Genomic DNA, 22953 nt, shown 5'->3' on the forward strand with positions numbered 1-22953 from the left:
GCTTGGAGTTTGTCATTAGAAGGTTTTAGTACAAAGGAACAGTGCACACCCTGCCGGGGCTGTAGGGTCCTCAGGAAATTCTCCTTTGGCCTTGAGTATCTCAACAATAGCCATCTGTGTGATTGGGGTGGGCGGAGTTATGTTGTTCAGAAGGCTTCCAGAAGCTTTCTCTTTTCAAATCTTGATTTCTGAAGTGCATGGGACAGGATTGTGGACTTACAGAATTCTAAATAGTAGGTCAAAAGGGTCCGAGGAATCCTTACTGTATGTAGGTCACAAGGAAGTTAAGACACGTTTTAACAGGGTTTGTTATTTTGTTTGTGAGGTTCTCATAAAATGACAGGTTTATAGCTAGGAAAGGAATAAGGTTAAGTACAAAGATCACGTGTGCTTCGGCCTTGAGTGTGGTTCAATGATATTTTAACACTCTTATTTGAAATATCGCTGTTTAAAAACAAATACATAGGCAGTATTCATGGTAGATTTTGGTCAGCTGGCTAGAGGCTTCACTTGGCCCAGGGTCTCCTATCTGTAGTGAGCTCTCCAAAAATCTAGGCTATTTTAGAAAAATCACCATACTGGAAGAACAGTGTGGCAGAAACACACACATATACTGCTTAGTAGCTGGTCATTCAGAAGTCCCAGGTAGGGCTAGAGAGATGGTTCAGCGGTTAAGAGCACTGGCTGTGCTTCCTAAGTTCAATTCCCAGCTACCACATGGTGACTCACAACCATCTATAATGAGATCCGATGCCCTCTTGTGGGACATATATGCAGGCAGAACACTGTATACATAATAAATAAATCTTATTTTAAAAAAAAAATCCTAGGTAGCCTCAACATTTGACTGCAGTGAACTCAGTGTATGGGACTGAGCCCTTAGCCTGTGGAGTCCAGATAGTATCAGAATGGAACAAAACTGAAGTCACACTGATGGTGTCCCAAGACTTGGACAGTTTCTTGATGTATAGAAATATACCCTATATTTCTCATGAGTGGTCTTTGAGGGCACAGGCACAACAGAGCGATACAATTGGGTAATCTACAGAGATGGCATCTGAGGCTCCTTAATTATGTCTGTCTGCCTCCAAATACGATTCTGTTCACCTTGCAGGACCAGAGTTAAGATATGGACATACTTTTTTTTTTTTTTAACATCAATAGGAACAGAACCCAGAGCTTTGCACATACAGGCAAGTGCTCCAGCACTAACGTTCTCAGCCTAAGGACATGATTTTTTAGGAGAGTTATCCCTGGACCTTTCATGGCTTTCTGTTTGTCTTTGTGTTCAGGGCAGAGCCTGTCTGCCTCTCCTACACCTCTCTCAGATTTTGTAATCATTTCCCCAGCTTCCTCTGTTGGTGACCTTGGCACTATCGTCTTGATGTACACATCCCATAGTTCCAAGGGGATAGGGGTTATGTGTGGTGTCATGACATACCCAGCACAGGTGCTAAATGCATCCTATCTCTTGGTGTGACAGATGCTATGTTCATTTGTCTGGGATAAATAGTTGAGGCTCCAAGAAGGTTTTCTTAACCTTGTCAAAAAATAAAAAGCAAGGTGGCTCAAGAAACAGTAATTAAATCAACCCTTCCCGTGGCAAAGGGCTGCTACCTTTTCCTAGGGTGGGGGTGGTTCCGCCCTTGCCTAGGACCTACAGCATCAGATCACTTCTCCTGCCTCCAGTGTCTAGGAGTTTGAGACACCTAAGTCCTCAGAAACTGAAGGATTTTTTTGTGTTTTTTTTTTTTTTTTAAAAACTGTGTTCTGGATACCAGTTATATAAGGGGAATGTCTTAGTTACTTTTCTATTGCTGTGAAGACACTACAGCCACAGCAACTTATAGAAGAGTGTATTGGAGGCTTACAGTTCCAGAGGGTGCATCCTTGAGCATTGTCATAGGTAGCACGGTGGCAGGCATGCAAGGCACTGGAGCTGTAGCCAAGAACTCTCATCTTAGTCCACAAGCATCAGTCAGAGAGAGAGAGAAACTAGGGATGGTGTGGGCCTTTGAAACCTCAGAGACCACCCCTCAGTAGCACACCCCCTTGAAGGCCACACCTTCTAATCTTTCCTAGATACCAACTGGGAACCAACTATTCGAACATATAAGCCTATGGGGGCCTTTCTCACTCAAACCACCTTAGGGAGGGTTCTTGCCCACATTGTGGGTACACTCAGCTGGGGGAAGATGTCCACCTTCCTGCAAAGTTGGCCTTTCGGTAGTTCAGAATCTTCAGCCACCTGGAACCCAGGCCCTGTGTAGGCAGAGCAGTGCAGTATACATGGGTCAGCCTCTAAGACAGTAGTTCTTACCCTGTGGGTCGTGACCCCCTTGACAAACCTCTATCTCCAAAACTATTTATATTATGATTCATAACAGCAGCAAAATTACAGTCATGAAGTAGCAACAAAAATAGTTTTGCGGTCAGGAGTTACCACATGAGGAACTGTATTAAAGGGTCACAACATTAGGAAGGTTGAGAACCACTGATCTAAAAACAAAGCACTAGAAACATCTACCCCCTCCTATAGGACAAATAGGACCACCTGGAGAGCCAAGGCAACAGGCCATGAGCAGGGCACTCTCGGGTCCTTCCCGGTTGGCATTCTGTAACCCGCCTGGGTGGTAGTCATGGCTTAGCCAGCCTCAGGGCTTTCTGTGTGGCATACACTGATTCATGACCATGACCTCTCCCTGCCCAGGCAACCGGGGATTTCCGTGCTTGGCAACTGGCCAGAAATGATGATGCCATTTTTGGGGATGCAGTGCAAGGGCCAAGAGACCCAGGACTGGCGTGCTCACAGTGGCCCTCTTCCTAAAGATAGTGCTCTTGGCGTGGTATTGTAGCCAAGTGGGTGAGGGATGTTCCCTTTATCAAGAGTTTTGATGTACTTGTCTGTCAGTGCAGGAGGGACAGCTGCCAGCCTAACAGAGGAGGAGAAAGTAGAAAATCCACTGAAACCAGCAACTTATCTCAGAAAGCTCAGTGGCCAATTGCTGCTCAGGGTTGCCTGGGGTTACGGCACCAACTGGCTGGTTCTTTTGGCTATTTTGAATAGTTCTCTTGGCCTTCAGAAAACTGTTAGATTTGGTTTTCTGTTTTGTATTTTTTTAAGACAATGACTCATGTAGCTTAAGCCGTCTGCAAGCCTCCTACCGTAAACTCCCTAAGGAGCTGTGGGCATAGAGTATGGTGCTGTGCACCCAATTTATTTTTAATTGAGGGAAAATTCATATGACATGAAAATCATGGTGTGCTCACACACACGTGTGTGTGTGTCTCTCTCTCTCTCTCTCTCTCTCTCTCTCTCTCTCTCTCTCTCTCTCTCTCTCTCTCTCTCTGTGTGTGTGTGTGTGTGTGTGTGTGTGTGTGTGTGTGTGTGTGTTGAGTCAGACCTAAACCACTAGGTCTAACTCAGAATTAATTATTTTAAAATAAGCAGTTGGGTGTTATCCATTCAGTTTTAACTAGCAATCTTAGAGTTTCTATTGCTGCGATGAAGCACCATGACTAAAAGCAAGTTGTTGAGAAAGGGGTTTATTTGGCCTACACTTCCACATCGCTGTCCATCACTGAAGGAAGTCACCATGGGAACTCAAGCAGGGCAGGAACCTGGAAGCAGAAGCTGATGCAGAGGCCATGGAGGGGTCACTTACTGACTTTCTCTCCGTGGCTTGCGCAGCCTGTTTTCTTATAGAACCCAAGGACGGCACCACCCGGGCCTTCCCACATCAATCACTAATTAAGAAAATGCCCAGCAGCCGGATCTTATGGAGGCATTTTCTCAGTCCCTCCTTTGAGATGACTCTAGCTTGGGTCAGGTTGACATAAAACTAGCCAGCACACCAGCCTCCACAGTTTGGTTCCACAGTTCCCCATCCCCCAATTCCCAAGCCTCACACTCACAAAGCAGTGACTGCCCTACTTCCTGTAACTTTCCGTGTACCTGCTGGATGTGCCGTGTGAATGGAACCGTGATATATGACCCTTTCTGTCTGTCAATGGCTCTGACTACGGGACATAGCATCCTCGAGGGTCATCGTCTTGTAGCTGACGTCAGAATATCTTTCCTTTAAAGCTCATGGACCATTGTAGAAAATGAGTATTTGGATTGATTCCACTCTTTGACCAGGGCGTAACTTCCCTCATGGTTTTTGCCAGCGGTGGGGCTCTACCCCAGGCTGTGCACATGCCAGGCAAGCTTCCTACCGCTGCCACTTGTGGCTCCTTGACTGTTGTGAACAGCGGTTTCTGTGAACATCACGACACAAGTGTTTGTTTAAACATCAGAGTAAACAACTTTCCAGTCTCCTTGGTCACATAGGTAATAGAATTGCTGGATCGTGTGGTTATCAGCCCAGGATTTTAGGGATACCTTCTCTTTGGAATATGCTTGGAAAGTGGCAATAATAGGCACTCATGGGCAAGCCTAGGGCCTCAGGATGCTAAGCTGTATCTCTAGACCCCCCCCCCTTTACCTTTCATTTTGAGATAGAGTCTCTCACTATGTTGCCCAGACTGGCCTTGAGGTCACCTCATAGCTCAGGCATGCCTTGAGCCTATAATCATCCTGTATTAGCTTCCTCGGTGCTGGGATAACAAGCCTATTTCAACAGGCTCTGCGTGTGTGTGTGTGTGTGTGTGTGTGTGTGTGTGTGTGTACACGTACGTACCATGCACCTTGCTTACACTCAGCAGACTTTCTTTCCCTGCTCATGAAGTTCAATTCTGTGCTACTTTAGCATCTATATTTAGCGTAAGTGGGCTTCCTCCCATTACAAGCAGGTCTCGGTCACTCTTCCAGTTGTGCAATTGTTTCACAATTTCCCGCCTTCCACCTCCTTCCAGTTCCTGCAACATCTGCCTTATATAACCACCTCCCAGTGACCACTTCCCTAGGTGGTCATAGATCAGGTGGATAAACCAACTAAATTTGCCATCCTAACCCCACATGTCACACAGATGGCGAAGCTAGGCCTTAGTGACACCCCAATAGTGCCAGTGTGCTTTAAACCTACCAATTAAAATCCCATTAGGAAAATGTTTGGATACCACCCTGGGCCAATAAGGCTGATGCGTTGATATGTCCTCCTGCTCCTCCTTTCTGCTTTCTCTCGCCGTACTCCCTGACCTCTCTGTTGGTGGATCCCAGGCATGCTGTGTGTACCCTCAGGACCTGCTGGGTGTTGTGTCATTGGTGACGGAATTCCCTGCATCTTACAGGGTTTTAAATTACAGTAGTCATAGGTGGGCTTGAATGTAGTCAGGCTCCAAAACGCTGTCAGGAAATTGGCAATCTGGAAATCCATGCCCACTGAGGTGTCTGCATACATCCACGAATGTGCAAAAGATTGCAACACCATGAAGAGGCGTGGAAAGTGCCTGGCAAAGGGTAGCAAGTAGGTGTCTTCCACCCTGCTTCTTGTAAGACCTGAGGCTTCCCGGTTGTTAGGAAATTTAGCTCCGGGTAGTGCCTTGGCTACTGGGCAAGGTACTGCTCCAAGCTGAAGGAAGGCCCCTGGAGGTGACCGACCTCACGGTCCTTGTTTACAGTCATCTTCCCGAGCTGTAGTCAACTTGGGGTTCACAGGGTTCTGGGAGAAGGCTGTAGCCTGTAGCTTGTGATCACAGGTCCAAAACTGGCTCTAACTGTGGTGAGACTTGAACCTGCCTGCCCGGCAGATTTCTAAGACTGTAGTGGCGAGGTCTGTCTGCCCAAGGATGTGAACAGCTGTCTGTAGAAACAGCCATCACCAGCAATGTGCAACTTCAGTATGCCTTCAACCCTGGAGAGAGTGCAGAGCTGAGAAGAGGGTGGGAGCTGGGGAAGCCTTCCTGTCATGGCTGGATGTCTGATCTGCTCTCATGTCTGTAAATATGGGAGGCTACTCTGCCACCCCAACACCAGTTCTCCCCAGTGCCCCCACACTCTTCCTCTTGAATCCAGTGTGTTACAATGAATGGGTTACCTGGCCCTCTCGGTCTGCTCCCGTGGTCTGGGTAGGCAGGGCTAAGAACAGGGCCATGTTCCTCCTGAGTTCAGATGCCCAGATCATTCTGGAAGCTCCTCAGAGGGTGGCACAGAGTCCTGGGTCACCCGCGACTCAGGCGGCAGAAGGAGCGACTTGAGGAGTCTGGATTATTATTAGGTGGGCTGACACCGCCCAGCGGGGGGACCTCCATCTTCGGTCTCACCTTGGGAAGGTGATATCTCCACAGGAGAATCCCTGTGGACAAGCCCTTGCTGTGCAGATGGTTCTCCTGTCAGGCTGTGTCATAAACATGGAATCCTGCATCTCATCCGCAGTGATCCCTAGAACAAGTCTGACCCCGATGGTCTTACTGGGTTGGTTACCTGTCCACTGTGGACTTGACCTTGGACATGAGTCCGTGTGGTCAGTGGAAACCATAGGGAGCAGATACTAGGCATCCTGTCAGTGGATGCAGGATATGCCGGCTACTGAAAAGATGCCTTAGGGAAAGAGCAAGACGGTCACGAGATTCTTCTGAATGTTTAGCTGACACTGGGCCCTTGTCTGTGCTGTCTCCACTGGGGTCCAGTTCCACTGAAAGCTGCAAGCTAGGGCCTGGGTATGTACTTGAGTTGCTAGAGTGTTAGCAAGCCTTGGGTGTGCTCCCCAGCACCACAGAAATCTAGTAGAGGGTTGCATGCCTGGAATCTCAGTACTCGTAGGTGGAGGCAGGAAGTCCAGAAGTTCAAGGTCACCCTCGGCTTCACAGTGAGTTTTTGGAGGACACAGGCCAGCTTGAGATACGTGAGGCCCTGTTTCAGCAAACTGTGAGGAAGGAAGGACTCTTGAGCTAAGAATGGTTCAAAGAGGAGCTAACAGGTGGCCAACAAGCTTTGTCAGCCAGCCTTGAGGTGTGTATGGGTGTGGGTGATAAATACCTTTGTGGGACTATGTCATTTCCTGTAACTGGGGCTTCACTAGCCATGAGGCTCTCGCAGAATGGACCCCTCTGTCCCTGTGCTGCACTTGGATTGGAGTAAAGGGGGTCTGGGCTGTGGTTCGAGTTCCTCAGGTCAGGACCACCAGGCCTTGCTGGTAATCACTGTTCACAGTTGCCCGTTCTTGTCCCTGGACTGGCCTGCTATCCTATGGTCTCAGGCTAGGACTTACTGTGAACATGGCAACCACGGATAGCTGATGTCACAGCATCTGGTATCTCTAAAAAGTGTACCCCACTGCTTGTCAGCATCACCCAGGAGCTTTGAAATGCAGCCAGGCCCAGCACCCTGATTCTCACCCCCAACCCCCACTTAAATTTTGTGATAAGATCACTTGTATCTCTGACTGCCCTGGAACTCCTGTGTAGACCAGGCTAGCCTCAGACCTACAGAGATCCACTTTCCTCTGCCTCCCAGTGATGGAGTTAAAGGTGCATGCAACCATACCCAGCTTAACACCCTCATTCTTATAGAGGCTTCCCAGAGGACAAGCAGGTAACTAGGGTCATGACCAGCTTGGCTGTCTGGCACTGTGCTGGTTGCCATGCTAACCTACTACATGTCCCAACCGTCCGCATAAAGTTGTTTTGCAAAGGGTAGGCCACATTTTGCCTCTGTGTGTATGTTCACTGGAAGGTCTTGGCAAAAGGTTATGACTATAAATAGTAGCCTGGGGCAGGGTGGGGCTGGGGGCAGAACAGGATCATGGTTGAGCTTTTCCTGGGTTTGCCAACAATTAGTACAGAGGACTGTGGTCTTTTTGCCCATTACATCCCCATAGGTAGGTATATAGGGACCATACAAGGGTATCCTTACATTTGGGGTTCTTCTAGCCAGGTCCCCTCCCCATATGATAAGCCCCTGTCTGTCTTCTCATCGCCCTCAACAGAACACTTCTATGACCTAATTTCCTCTACACCCAGATACCCTTAAGTTTTCTGTGGATGCCACCTGGGTATAGTGCAGTGTTAGCTCCGTTTTGGCATCATCTTCCTGGACTTGGTACTGGGTCCCGCAGGTTAAGGGCTCAGCCCCATAAGACCAGCTCTCCCTCACTCCACCATCTCCAAGCCCCGGGTTTCTCTTCGACCATATAAATGAAGAAAGGGAGGAGGAGTGGCTCACAACCCATCTTTCATAACTCTGTCATTGATGCAGGGATGGCTGGTGGCAGAAGGTAGGGAAACAGTTGCCTAACTAGACTTTCAGTTTCTGATTAAAAATAAAACAAAAGAGGAACCACTCAAAACGAGTAAGAGGGAAGAGAGGCATGAGGCGAGTTATATGGTGGGGTAGCCTGGAGTGTTTTCCCGTGGCTCGGTGGCCAAGACACTCTCCCAACCCTGCCTTTTAGGTTTCTCTAGAGGTTTCATTCTCTAGGCTTGACAGATTCTGCCACTGGCCTCAAATGATCGGCTCAGGCTTCAGCCCCCTTCCTTTCCCTAGAGGGTTGGGGTCATGACTGAAAGTTCCAACCCTCAACCTCAATCTTGGTCCTCCCTTCCACTCACCCCAACAACCAGCCCCATCCTGAGCTACCCAGTCATCTCATGAATATAAAATACAGTTATCGCTTTGGAGTGTCTAATGGTCTTAGGAGCCATGTGCTAGAAAAGTGTGTGTGTGTGTGTGTGTGTGTGTGTGTGTGTGTGTGTGTGTGTTTACCAAGACCAGATGTTCCCTATTTGTCCACTATGCCACCCATTTCCCAAGGACAGTCTTGGCTACTCTTGTGTTATCTGGATACCCCTTCTCACCCTGTGTCTTTGGCTAGTAGTAGATCTTGGGACTGGTGGTGTTGTACCTAAAATCCCCGATAGATGCCTATTTGTAGCAGAGATAGTGTCAGCTCGGGCCCTTGCATGGACAGGTGAGCCGTAGACGCCCCTCGTTAACACGGTTGCTTCTTTGTACACACAGATTCCTCGTTCGGCACACCCCCTGGGTACGGCTGTGCCGCAGACCAGGCCGAGGAGCAGCGCCGGCACCAGGATGGGCTACCCTACATCGATGACTCGCCTTCCTCCTCTCCACACCTCAGCAGCAAAGGCAGAGGCAGCCGCGACGCTCTGGCCTCAGGAGCCCTGGAGCCTAGCAAAGCGGTGAGTCCGGGAGGTTCACCCACCGAGAGTGTGGGGTAGATGTGAAATCCACGTGGGGCACTGAGCTCCGCTCTGAACAAGGTCATGGCTTCCATGGACGGGCCTTCTGGAAGGCAACTCCTAGTTCAGAGACGTGTCACAAAGAGGTGATGGCACCATTGGACAAATCACAGAAAACTGCTTTCTTGTCATATGTCAAGTAGAGGGAGGCAGCCCTCCGCATACATTCTGCAGGGAGGCCATGGATTGCTTTGTAAACTCAAAGGGGCGTGTTGCGTGGGTTCTTGAAGCTAAGAATGGTCATGCCAGAGGCCACTACCTAAGCAAGCAGGAATTGCATGGTGGCCCCAGCTGTAGTGCTCGGCTAGGCTGATGTTTGCCCCGGTCCTGTTCTCAAGGAATATTTACTAACTCGCTTTCCAACAGAGGAGGTGCTGACAGTGGTTTGGCTTGACCAAGGTCTTTCCCAGTGAGTTCTCACTTAACTCTCACCAACAGTCCTAAGGGACTTGCCTTGCTGTTACCTTCATGTCACCAATGCATAGCCGGGGTCAGTTGTTGGCTTTCTCTCAGGTCATGTGACTAGTGAGTAATGGGACATCTGAGAGATGATCTAGCCACATTTCCAAGTAGCATCCTCAATGGGCCAGCCTTCTTCAGGAACATCACTCTGAGGTGCTTGCAGGCTGGACAGGGCAGTTCCCGCAGTGAGTCTACCCAACCAGCACAGTGTCCCGAGCCATTCTGTGGTCCTGTGGCTAGGGCATTGTTGCAGGTAACTTTCTCAGTGGTGTACTGAGGCAGGGATGTGTTCCTCTTGCCACTGGAGCAAGGACGCCTCCTGTGATGTCTTTAATGGTCATTTTGATGCAGTGAGGATCATATTGGAAGAGTGTCTCAGCGGGGATTGTCTAGATTCGGATAGCCCATGGGGGGGGTGCTATCTTAATTATGCTAAGTAATGTAGAAGGACCTGCTCACTATGGACAGCTGGATAGCATTATTCCCTGGGTTGGTAGCCTAAGGGACTAGCTACCTTGACTTCCCCACAGTAATGGACTGTGAGTGTGAGCCAAATAAGCCCTGAATCCCAGAACTTGCCCCCTTTCTGGTGTGCGTGTTATCAGGGAAACAATGAAGACAGCTCCATTCGCATCTTGGATTTTTCCTTCTTGGGCTGAATGATCACTATTGCTCCGGAGCAGTTTCTCCTAGTCGTGTTTGACTCTTTTGTCTTTCCAGTCCCCTCTGCTTACCTTGGGTTTTGATGGTTTCTACCCTGGGTATAAGCATAGGAATGAGAGCAGGCCTTGGGATCACGGCTCAATTTGCAGAGTACACGCCCAACGTGCACCTGACCCTGGCTTCCACTGCCAACGTCACACTTTCCCCGCATTGCTGTAACAAAGCCCAGGAAATGTGCCTTTCCTCCACGGTCGCTTTGCTCTGAGGCTGACGCCTTTGTTGAAAGGTCGTTTTTCTTTTTATGGGCCTGTGATTTCTTATGGCGCTGATGCTGAGCAGATTCCTCGTTCTGAAACTCGAGACTGAGAAAGGAAGCCAGTGTGTAACCTGTGCCTGCTCCTGCTGCTAATGTCCCTGTCCGGCCAGACATTAGAGAGGAAGCTGATCTGCCTCTCTGTACCCCAAGCCCTGTCCAGGTTGGCCTCTATCCTGCTGCTCTCCTGATGTAGCACCCAGTTCAGGGGCTCATCCCTGTAGATTCCATGGAGAACCTTGTCTGCCTTCTCCAGCCCTTTCAAGAGTCCGTAAAGCACTACCCATGTTGCGTATTTGGCAGGATGTTACACATCTCCACATACTACGGCTCTACAGTTCCCCCAAGTATTCCGCCAGAGCAGGTGGTGGGATGTGTCCTGAATGAGGAGGATTGACATGTCACCTAGTCTTGTTCCAGCAGCCCTCCAGTTAGGTGCTTAATCTAATGCATACCACCCTAAGGGTAGACGCCTGTCCATCTTGGTGCTGGTGGCAGGCACCGCCTTCACTTTCTGATTTCACTTCTTAGGTTCCTTAGGGAATGTGGTGGGTTTGAAGTCAGAAGCACCCCACCCTGCTGCCTAAGGTTCTTCTACCTCCCAAGTCCTGGTTTGTTCCATGCTGCCAGGCTCACAGCTTTTGGCCTACTGACCATTAAGAGCGCTTCTCAGGGGATGCCATGGCAACACATAAGCTCTGTGGAGCTTCTGGGTTTCGGGGGATCTCTGAGAGCATCCACCCCAAGGAGTTAGGTAGGTATTGTTTGGGGTGGGGCAGAGACCTGGCACCCCTGACCCTAGGAACAGCAATGTCTTCGGTGGGTTTATTGAGACAGAGCCAGGTCCGTGTGCTGGGATCTCCCCTTCTGGAGGACTAACCTGTTGTGGAAGTCAGGCCTTCAGAGTGTTTTCAAGCTTGCCTCTGGGGCAGTAGCTAGGCTATTACTCTGACTAGAAGAGGGCCCCTGGTCCAGCTGCTATGCTGGTTTTGAACTTACAGAGCAGAGAAAGCTGTACCCTACCCAATTGGTCAATGGGCTCCCCTGGGAGGAGTCTTGAAAGACTTCCCAATGGACCAGCCTTCAGCTCACCTGTGGGCTTGATAGCATTTGTCACCTTGTCATCGTGAGCCTAGTTTGTTTCCCTCCATTCTTGGTTGCCTGTTTCTGAACTCCAGTTAGGCATAAGGGATTCTTCTTCCAGTTGCCCAGCTTTCTCCTAGAAGGAACCTCCCTGCCTGCAGGTGCCAGCCCAGCCCATTGTTCTCGTCTTCTTCTGTGCCCCATTCCCTTTTGGTGAGGCAGAGTGGGCTGTCCGTCTAAAGTTCCGCTTCTCGTGGCCTGTCTCCGTCCACCGCAGCACCATTCCTGGGCCAGAGAGCCTCACCCTTTGGAATAAGGAGACCCGGACTTGGCGCCATCCTGCTTGCACCGTGTTTCCTCCTGGCTTTCCAAACTGCGTGGGTGGAATAAGGCACCAGGCTTCCACCAGGCACTCCCATCCATGCAGGCAGCAGCAGCTTATGCTGGGCAGAGCTGTCGCTGGCCCTGCTGACCTCCCTAGGCCCCACCGTCTCCCTGGAGCTGGCAGTAGCAAGATTGTTCTCAGAGCAGGAGAGCTGGGTGTAGGGGGTGGCTGCTGCTGTCAGAAGGCCTGCCATTTCCCTGATCTCTTCCCTCGTGTGGAATAGATGCATCGTCTACAGTGGGAGGCTGTGCAGAGACAAGAGAAAAGTGCTTCTCTGAGGACCTGCCGTTTGCATTGGGCTGAGACCTGGGCACCACGCCATCAAATCCTGCATATTTGGGCCCCATGGGCAGTGATTAACGAGCTCAGCTGACAGTCCTAGATTTCTGGGACCTGCTTGTTTCCCAGCAAGAATACTGAGACTCCAAAGGGGCCCTTGGGGTTTCATAAAGATGAGGCCCAAACTAGGACCTGGCCAGGTCTTTTAGATTTGATTGTGAAAGGTATCTTAACTGAGCACTGTATGTTCCAAGCACAGGAATTTCCAAGTTCAGGCACAGGTGTGCCCTGGAGGCTCCTATCTGTGGAAGCCATTGCCTGGTGTTTCCTGAAGGGACCCATTTGGGTGGGTTAGTTCCCTGGAGCAGTGGCTGCCACATTTGCATGTTCACAGTTTAGATACACACACGTGCACACACAAACACACACGTGCACACACTATAATGCTGCAGTGGCTGCCACCTACACACATTTGCATGTTCACAGCTTAGATACACACACACATGCACACATGCATGCACACACTATAAAGCTGCAGTGGCTACCACCTACACACATTTGCATGTTCACAGCTTAGATACACACACACATGCACACATGCATGCACACACTATAAAGCTGCAGTGGCTACCACCTACACACATTTGCATGTTCATAGCTTAGACACACACACACACACACACACACATACACTATAAAGCTGTGACTCAAAGTTTCTTAGGTAATCAGATGGCAGTGACAACTTGATACAAGCCGCCAGGATCCAGATAGGCAGTTTACATCCTGGTGATAAAGGCCCAGGGCCTGGTTGTGGGGAAGGGTTGGGGGAGCCTCCCTGAGCTACCCTTGCTCCTGACCCTGAGCTCTTCTTGATGAACCTGCAGTCTATTCCATGAAATACTTCTCTCTTAAAGGACTAGGGAGCTGGACAGGACCAGCAGAGCTATTATGACACAGAGGGTCCACAGTGGGGTCCTAATGTCCAACTGCAAAGCCCCCCAAAGGCCTAAGCTGGCCTCAGGCAGGTCCTTCCTTGAACCCGGTCTCATTAGGGGTTATATAGACCCCAGGCAGTAAGCGCTACTATCCAGACATCTGTGACCACCACATGTGGGAAGTAAGAGCAGGATGCAGGTCAGCATCATATTGTATAGGATTGCCCTTCAGCCCGAGACGTCAGCATTGCTGGCATTTTCCTTTAATGATTTAGGAAAGTGAGTCATGGAAGGGTCACTGCTCCCGTTCTAAGCCCAGGAGGTGGGGTAATAGGGCTCTTGTGAGTTTGCTCTGGTGGTAGGAAACTGGAGGAGTGGGCAGGGCTTTTAACATCTCATTACCTTCCATGGATGCAGGGCTCCTCCCCTTACTGGCATCGCCCTCTGCCTGTAGGTGGGGTTGGTTGGCCAGGTGCCACACAGTGGTTCCACGGGCGTGGCCAGCCTCTGACATCACTTGTGACTGGGGAGTGAAGCAGGGAGTGGCCAGGAAGTCCAGCGGCACTTTCTGTTGCCTTTGGCACTGCCATCGCTATTGCTTTGTGAGGCGAAAACACCACAAGCCGGGCCGCTTGAACAACAGAAATGTACTTTCTCGTAGGCGTGAGGGGGCTGGGAGGCTGAGGTCAAGTTGTCACAGGGTTGTTTTCTTCTGAGTCCTCTCTCCTGAATCTGAGAATGGCTATGTACGCCTAGCTACAGCTGGACCAGACTTGACCAAACCCTTCTATGTGCGTCTGTCATATACTCCAGTTCTGAGGGAACATGAGTTACACTGGCTTAGAATCCACTCTTCTGACTTATTTCAGCTTCTTTAAGTAGAGTCACATCCTCAGGCCACGGGGCTCAGGACTCCATGGGGGGATGTGACGCACTTCAGTCCACACCAGCCGACGTCAGCGCGTGGTCTTCCAGGTTACGCAGCTGCACCCCTGTGTCAACAGCCAACAGTGTGTCAGCTCTGGCTCAGTGAAACAAAGGCAGCAGAGCGTCACGGGTTTTCATCTGGGAAGTTGACAAAGCTTGGGTGCTTTGCCTGGAGCCTGCTTGCAAGAGCATCCCTACAGCAAGGTTAGAGAAAGCTGAGTGAGACAAAAGTCCTGAGCCTGGGGGGCTGCTCGCCCCAGGTGACACACAGCTGCAGCAGTCAAGGCCAGGAAGGGCAGCATGCTGAGGAAGGAGGGGGTGCTGCTGCCTAGGAGCCTGAGTGGTCCAAGGTTCAAGTGTCAGTGACAGGAAACCCAGGTGAGACACACCTCAGGTGAAGGGCAAGGAGCAGCAGATGTTTCTGATAGCAGGAGTCTGAATGGACAGACAGTAGGCTCTGATGTACGCCAGCTCAGCCCTCCTGGAGCATTCCTTGGGCTTCCTGCGTGCCATGCTCACCTTGGGTCAGAACCTCCTTTTCTGTGTGGAAGGCAGCCACTCCATGGTCCGAGGCACAAGGCAAGAAGGGAAGAGGTCCTGCAACCTCTTAGCATCCAACTTCTCCTTTCCTAGGCTGTGGGGGCTAAGGCCATCCTTGATTGGTTGGCCATCCAGATTTTAGTGACCAGTAACTACAATGGCTAAATGGGTGCCAGGGCTCTTGGTCCCTTCCTCTTCCTTCTTGGTGGATTGTCTCCAGCTTGTTCTTCAGGGGGAGCTGATGTCTCTGCTTCTCTTCCTACAGAGTGAGCTGGATTTGGAAAAGGGCTTGGAGATGAGAAAGTGGGTTCTCTCGGGAATCCTGGCCAGCGAGGAGACGTACCTGAGCCATCTGGAGGCTCTGCTGTTGGTGAGCACGCCCTGCTGGGATTCACCTCCCACCTCTCTCTAGACATGTGAACTTCTCTAGGAGCTGGGAGATATTGACGGAAGGCCTCTGTTGCCAGGTTTCCCCTTGCTTTTACTTTTTTCTTGGAATTTGAAAATGGTCAAGCCAGGATGTAGTTCAGTGGTAGAGCACTTGTCTGCCCGCCATGCCCAAGGTCCCTCTTGGACCTGATCATGACACCAAAGAAATAAAGTCTATGTCGCGTAACCACCGCGAAGCATCACCTTGTCACTTCACCTGTGCCCTTCTCTAGCCCATGAAGCCTCTGAAAGCCGCTGCCACCACCTCGCAGCCGGTGCTGACCAGCCAGCAGATCGAGACCATTTTCTTCAAAGTACCTGAGCTCTATGAGATCCACAAGGAGTTCTATGATGGGCTGTTCCCCCGTGTGCAGCAATGGAGCCACCAACAGCGTGTGGGTGACCTCTTCCAGAAGCTGGTGAGTGACTTGGACATGCTGGCACTTGTGACTAGGTTTGTCCCATGGACTTTGCCACAAGTAAAAAGGAGAGCGTGGGGTTTGTCTTTTTAGTACCAAAGGGCAGGCCACTGGGAGAGAGAGGCTGAGGGACACATTGTCAACCCAGCCGGAGTCCGGTGAGTACGATCTCTTATTCTTCTTGGCTTTCTGCAGTTTTGCTTGGGGTTTCCAGTGTCCACACAGATCAGGCTGCCTTTGGGACCAAAATGGCTTTGCTGCCCAGCACGCTGGGTTCTCCGTGGAGAGCAGAGCGTGGGCTGGGGAGGGGACTGCACGTGAAAGCACAGTGTGGGGGTCAATTACAAGTCAGCCCCTGCATCTGCAGGTTCTCATCTGCAGACTGAACTCACCAAGGACTGAAAAACTTATGTATGTACTGAACCTTGTCATTGGTCCCTAAACAATCCAGCGTAACGGCTATATATGTAGCGATGACATTGGAACAGACCTAGAGATGATTCGAAGTGTATGTGTCTGGGTCAGTGGTACCTGTCTGTACTTTCAGCTGTTTGGGAGGCTGAAGCAGTAAGATTGCTTGAGCCGAGGGATTTATGGAAACAACCTAGGCCAACAGAGTGAATAAGCAAAGGGAGAAACAGGGCGTGTAACTAGGAACCTCCACAGAGAAGCATGGACCAGGTGACAGCCACAGGCTGTGAGGAAGTTTGCTTCCTACAGAGCTGGGTCTCTGACACAAAGGGGCAGAAAGTGTGCCCAAGGGGCACGCACTGTCTTACCTGCACTGAGACGGACGGCCCTGTAAGACAGGTACTGTTTTCAAAGCTATTCTGCAAGGAAAGAGGATATTTCTCATAAAAGAGTACATTTGCCAGCCATGAGGGGCCATAAAAACCAAAGGACAAGGCCGGGCGGTGGTGGCGCACGCCTTTAATCCCAGCACTCAGGAGGCAGAGGGAGGAGGATCTCTGAGTTCGAGGCCAGCCTGGTCTACAAGAGCTAGTTCCAGGACAGGCTCTAGAAACTACAGGGAAACCCTGTCTTGAAAAACCAAAAAAAAAAAAAAAAAAAAAAAAAAAAAAAAAAAAAAAAACAAAAAAAAAAAAACAAAAAACCCAAAGGACAAGAGGTGTTAGACAACAGAACAAGAAAAGTTATTTATTTATTTATGTATTATTTAATAATAAACTTAATAAAAATTTAATAATAATTTCTTGCCAGCCTTTCTTAACCTGTCTACCTTTTGCCTCTGGGGTTTTACCATTCTCTTACTTTTTTTATTCTTATTCTGTTAGAATAATAAATAAATATTCTGCTAGACAACAGAATAAGGATTTCCGAAAGGCTTTTAACATCCCATTACCTTCCGAGAATGCAGCAAGGAGTTATATGCACCTCCTCCAACTTTGGTGCCTTCTGGACTCCTGGGTTACAGCAGTGGGTGCAGAGGCTCCTTTCCTGTGGCTCGCTTTCAATGCATGGGGTTTTGTTTTCGCTTGATGCCCTCAGCTCTACTTCACTCTCTGAGGACCCAGTTCTGTCCTGTGTTATGTATGTATTTGGCTAGGATGTCTCTTTAGCAACCTTCTATCTGTCTTAGCGCCTCGAACTGACATTTTTCTGAAGGGCCCGGGCTGCTTTGAGTTTGTCAGCTATGCCTTCAGACCTTTCTGGTAAAGAATGACCGCAGCAGGGATCTGTGTCCATCGCAGGACATCCTGTCTAGATACTGGCCGTCTCCATTTTTGCTCTTACTATGCAGCTCCAGTTTTTGGTTACCAAAAACATCAGAATTTTTTTTTCAGGATTTCTCATACCCGAAAGATGTAAGCCCCTTAGGCAAAGAGGAAAGAAAAGGAAAAGCCATGAACGTGGTCCCCTACCAAAATTCTCTAGACTGCAAGCCACTCCTCTCCTGAGAGGCCATCATGAGCCCCAGGGCAGCTGGGAAGCCCTTACTCAGTGGTCTGCAAAGAAGGAGGGGGTCGAGGCAACAAAGGCAATGCTTTGGGTCTTACGGACAGCCTGGAATTCAAGGATGCAGCCACTTCTCTGGGGTAGTTAAAAGTGTAGAGCTGAGCGGGGTGTCTTCCAGTCCTTTTCTCCAATACCCCTTACCTTCTGTGCAAGCCCAATGGGAACACAGCCAGTTCGGGCCCAGCCTATCCAGGGGCACCTGGTTTTATCTAGCATCTGGGATTGTCATCTCTGGAAGTAGGAAAGCTCATATAAATGCAGATGCCCATGGGAATGGCATTTAGTCTCCACAGAGAGAAAAAGTCCAGAAACAGCAAATGCATCAGGCTTCTAGCTCCTGGGCAGCCGCTGTGGGAGGCTCAGCCCTCCCCAGCGTGACTGGCCTGTGTCCGCATGCTGCTCCCATCACGCTGCTCCATGTGAGCAGTAGTTTTTTCCTTGCTGCCCCAAAGCGATGTGAGACCCAGAGATCACCATGGTGGTGACACACACACACACACACACACACACACACACACACACACACACACTCACACACACACACACACCTCCGTCTACCCATGGAAACCATGGCTGAATTTAGGACGTGTCTGAGCAGAAACCCAGAGAGGAAACCTTCTATTTATGTCTTCAATCACATAAACAAAATGTGTCTCACCTTGCGGCTGGCAGGCTTTCCACCTGCCAGGTATATAAGAGCCAGGTGCCCCTGTGGACTCTAGGAAAGGCAGCTAGTCGTGGGAGCTCCTCTTTCTGGTCAGCCAGACTATTCTTTACCTGCCTGACAGGATCAGATACAAGCACAACACCACGGTTACCAGAGAGGCCTCCTCCATCTCACCTGCGTGGAAGCCTTTATCTGGATTCTCACCTCAGGTTTAAGCCGCTCCTCGTGACCCCCTTTGTTGCATTTGGGGTGGGAGGAATAAGGATCTCTGAAGGGAACCATTACCTGTCCAAGGCTGTGACTCACTTCTCAACATGTCATTTTCGGAGAGGGAATCGTGCTCCGTGTGTGGGGAGGTGAAGCAGGTGGGAGGGAAGAGCTGACGTTCCTGCACCCCGCGTGCCGTCTCTTACCTGGGTTCTCTCCAGAGCGGTGCTCAGGAGCCCAATCCTCGGGGAGGCAGGGAACATCTCCCTCTCCCACCTCTGTCTCACCCTCCCCTCCTTCCTCTCCGCAGGCCAGCCAGCTGGGTGTGTACCGAGCCTTCGTGGATAACTATGGAGTGGCCATGGAAACGGCGGAGAAGTGCTGTCAGGCCAACAGTCAGTTTGCAGAAATATCTGAGGTAATGAGGGAGCGCCCTGACGCCGTGCAGGCCAGAGCGCTGCCGACTCCCACCCGTGTCTTCCCACTCCCTCCATGGGCTGTGGGCTGGTTGTTAGGAGAACAAAGTATACCAGATTAAAGGCTGGGTATGAACCCCAGCTCTGACTCACAGTCGGCCGGGTCATCTCCCTCGCAGGACACACCGTTGTGATTCAACAGGAGCAGTCCTCACAGGGTTGTTACCCAAGGCCTAGGGTCTGATTCAAGATGCCTTGATCTTTTCTCCATCGCTACTGCAAACTGTTCGCTGTGTCCCTTGTAAAGACTAGAAATGTATTTGTTTGGAGGCCGAGAAGCCTGACCACACTGAGGTTCCTCTGTTGGGGATCCTCTCGCTAGATCATCACAGGACAGGGTGTCACATGTCAGGACAGAACAGGCAGGCTAACTCACTGGAGGTGTGCCCTTATGACCTCATCCAACCGCTTCTTAAAGATCCCAACTTCACGCTCAGTGTGTCTGGTACGGGTTTGTGTTCCCAGTACATGGGCCTTGGTGGGGGACACATCCACACGTCACACGTCAGCAGCCGTGTTCCCTGAGCACTCCCTTCTTCTATCTGTTGTTATTATAATTCCAACCCTCTGTCCTGTCACGGGAGCCCTCTATCCACGCCACAGTCCTGTCGCTAGAGGCTGGGAGGAAATCATGCTTTGCGGCTTTCCTGCCAACATTCCTTCAGAGCCAGGGTTGCTGTGGATCTCCACTAGAGGAAAGCTCCGAGCCCTATCACCCAGCGTCTAAGGGTTGCTTGTCTCCCTGCTTGCATTTAACCTTGACGGACAGAAACCTCACACCACAGAGTGTTGCGAGCCTATGGGCCTTAAAAGTTCTCTGTTCCCTTGGTTACAGAGAACATGAATAGGACGCTCGGGGCCGGCAGCCAAGTTAGGGTTAGAGCCCAGGATCACCCTTGGGTCGTCATCTCTTTACTGTACACTGGGGTTCTTCTCCCTTCCCCATCAAGTCTCTGCAATGTCATTGGCAGCCATGTGACATTTTTCTCTGTGGGGTGGGGGCGACTTGTCACTGTCACCTTTGTACAGTCCCCCCCACCCCCCCCCCCCCCCCGGACCTTGACTGACTTTTCTCTATTCCATTAAACAAGGATTCTGGGAGGAACGATCTCCATGCTGAGAGGCAGCGTTAGGAAGGAAACTGTAGGGGCTGGGCAGGTGACTCTTGGGTGATAACACTTGTTATATAAGAATGAGACCCTGAGTTGAGAACCCCAGCACCTACATAGAAGCCAGACACAACCACATGTGCCTACAGTTCCTGTGTTAGAAGGTAGAGGCCGGAGCTTGCTGGCCAGCCAAGCTCGCCAGCCGAAAGGGAGAACTTCGTGTTCCGAGAGAGACCCTGCCTCAAGGGAATAAGGTGGAGAGTAACAGAGGAAGACACTGACGTTCTCCTGTGTCCTGCAAGTGTGTGTGAGGGATGAGGTCAAGGCCAGCTGGACAGCAGCAGTAGCCCTAGGGGAAATGTGCACACACAAGTGCACACACTTTACAAAAGAGAGGGGAGAAGTGTGGAGTAAGCACACGGGACGAGTTGGGTTTGTTTCTCTTGCTGAGAGGAGACTTTTGACTGCCATCCCTGATCCATGTTCTAGGGACTTTGCACGGTTTTATCATTGATCATACCTCTGTGGCCTTTGCTCTGATCACCTCCCGTGGCAACACTGCTCTTGCCAAGCCTATGAATAGTGCCCCAGTTCTTGTCAGTTGTATTTACCTCAAGTGTGCAATCTGCTCTTTCCTTGCTCTTTTTCAAGAAATTAACTACTTTCTGTACCTTGATCAACCTCAGTGTTTGTACAGAATCCCAAGTGACCCTGACAGATAAAAGATTTGATTCTTAAAAGACAGACTATAATTAGGTGGCTAAGTTTGCATCCTCCCAGAGAGGATTCTACCCAAGGAGGAGGAAGCTGTGTTGGAATGACACTCGGGAGGGGGTTTAACATGGCCCTATGACTGCTGCAGTGGGAATCTGAGCCAAAACTGGGATGCAAGGAGTAGGCTTGTGGCTCTCTCTCTGGTTTTTATGCCATCTAAGCCACATTTATGCTGTTCTCTGTTTTTCGAAAACGTCTCAGAGAAATTGGGGCTGCCTAAAGAGCACAAAGTTAAGTTCAAGGAAGAAGCAGTAGCAGCAGCTGTGTGGTTGTGAGGGGGCTGGGTCCTGGGGCTGGCAGTGCTCATGCGCAGGGCTCTCTGTGGGGTCATCTACAGGTACAGGACAGGTAAGGGTCTTTCTCTCTTTCCCAGGGCCAGGTGTGAGGACTGTGTGAGGATATCCAGGTAGACCAGAGGTGCCCATCTGGCTTCTGTGAGGTTCTGGTTCTCCTGATGATCAGTGAGAGCTAGGGGAAAATGACCTGGTCAGTCGGGTGTGCGAAGGAAGTGTGTGATTAAACTCAAGGCTCCTTGAGGCTGGATACCTTGTGCCTTACACTGTCTGGGAGAATGTGGAGTTAGGGCCGCTCCGTGATGCCATGGGTCTCTACCTCATTCTACCCTTTGGGAACTACTGAGTAAGATATGGGTAGTGGCTCTTAACCTCTGAGGAAAGGTACCCAGGTGCACCTCTGGCCCTGATGAGCTAGGGAATACTAATACTTAATACTGTCTTCCAATTCCAAGACGTTTCTTGTTGCACGGAGGATTGGAAGAGTGATCCCAGGCCTAAGACATTACTTGTAGCACAAGGATTGGGGAAGTGACCCCAGACCCAAGACATTACTTGTAGCACAGAGGATTGGGGGAGTGATCCCAGATCCAAGACATTTCTTGTAGCATGGAAGATTGGGGGAGTGATCCCAGACCTAAGACATTACTTGTGGCACGGACCCAAGACATTACTTGTAGCATGGAGGATTGGGGGAGTGATCCCAGACCCAAGTGACATTACTTGTAGCAGGGAGGATTGGGAGAATGACCCAGAAGTCCCTCCTGTTCCTGTGCCTGGCACGTATTTTCTCAGGAGCTTACCGTCAGGATACGTGGCAGCTGCCTCCCACGTGGATTTCTCCAGTAGCACCTCTGACCAAATGAGACACATCTTTGATGTCATTCAACTAGCAGTCTTTGCTTTCAGTCTTAGTGCCTCCCTTTATAATAAAGCAATTCATTTGCACATTATAGCGAGTATGTATGTGCATGTCCAATCATGAGACTGGCTGAAAGTAAAACATGCTGTCCGTCTGGGGGTGCCCCACCCCTACCCCTACCATACTGGCCATCACCAAAGGTGAGTGGGGACTTTTCAGAATGACCAGCTCCTTAAACGCTCTTAAGCTGCCCTTAGTAAGCACTTGGTGCAGAAGTCTCCATCTCAGAGGTCCCTGTCTGTAGATGACTTTGTTCCCACAGGAACCTTGGGCAGGAGAATGGATTGTTACTGCACTCATAGATAGCGACCAGGGATATGGCTTGCGGCAGCCTCACAGGGCAGGTACTCGGGACAAGGAATTTCTGACCCCTCAATGCCTGAGGTGCTGGGATTGAGAAACCTTGTCTTAAGGGAACATCCGGGGCAGTGGTTCTCAATCTTCCTAATGTTTTGACCCTTTAGTACATTTCTTCATATGGGTAGTGGCCCCCAAATCATAAAATTATTTTTGTTGCTACTTCATAACTGTAATTTTGCTGCTGTTGTGAATCAAAATGTAAATTTCTATGTTTTCCAATAGTCTTAGGGAACCCCTGTGAAAGAGTTGGTCTTCCTCCAAAGGGGTCACGACCCACAGGTTGAGAACCATTGATCTAGGGGCACCCTTTGTCCTCGTATTTTTCATAGGTCATTGTTCAATCCATGTCTTCATTTGGTGGCTCAGAGTGCCCCCTGATGCTTGCTGCACACAGGGCTGTCTGTGGGGAGCAAAGATGAAGCTCTGTGTTCAGGCTGTGGTGTCCAAGCTGCTTCTGCCATTCCGTGTGAGCATGTGCTCTTCTCTCTGCAGAACCTGAGAGCCAGGAGCAACAGAGATGCCAAGGACTCCACCACCAAGAACTCTTTGGAAAGTGAGTTCTCTCTGCAGAGGGTTCTCTGCCTTTGCGGTG

General features: G+C 50.2%; 1 protein-coding gene across 2 annotated transcripts in view; it reads left to right on the forward strand.

Annotated features, from left to right (window-relative positions):
* The window catches only part of Bcr (BCR activator of RhoGEF and GTPase), a 123297-nt gene that overhangs the window by 56015 nt on the left and 44329 nt on the right, over positions 1–22953 (forward strand). The window contains exons 2-6 of one of the 2 annotated variants that reach the window (XM_038342520.2): positions 8900–9081; positions 14994–15098; positions 15391–15576; positions 18738–18845; positions 22854–22914. In XM_038342520.2, coding sequence (XP_038198448.1) covers positions 8900–9081; positions 14994–15098; positions 15391–15576; positions 18738–18845; positions 22854–22914 — 642 coding nt within the window. Of the gene's footprint in view, positions 1–8899; positions 9082–14993; positions 15099–15390; positions 15577–15676; positions 15735–18737; positions 18846–22853; positions 22915–22953 lie in introns of those variants that run through there. The other variant, XM_038342521.2, reaches the window with a different exon arrangement.

The sequence above is a fragment of the Arvicola amphibius genome, chromosome 9 (genome assembly GCF_903992535.2).
Source record: "Arvicola amphibius chromosome 9, mArvAmp1.2, whole genome shotgun sequence".
Classification (NCBI taxonomy): Eukaryota; Metazoa; Chordata; class Mammalia; order Rodentia; family Cricetidae; genus Arvicola; species Arvicola amphibius.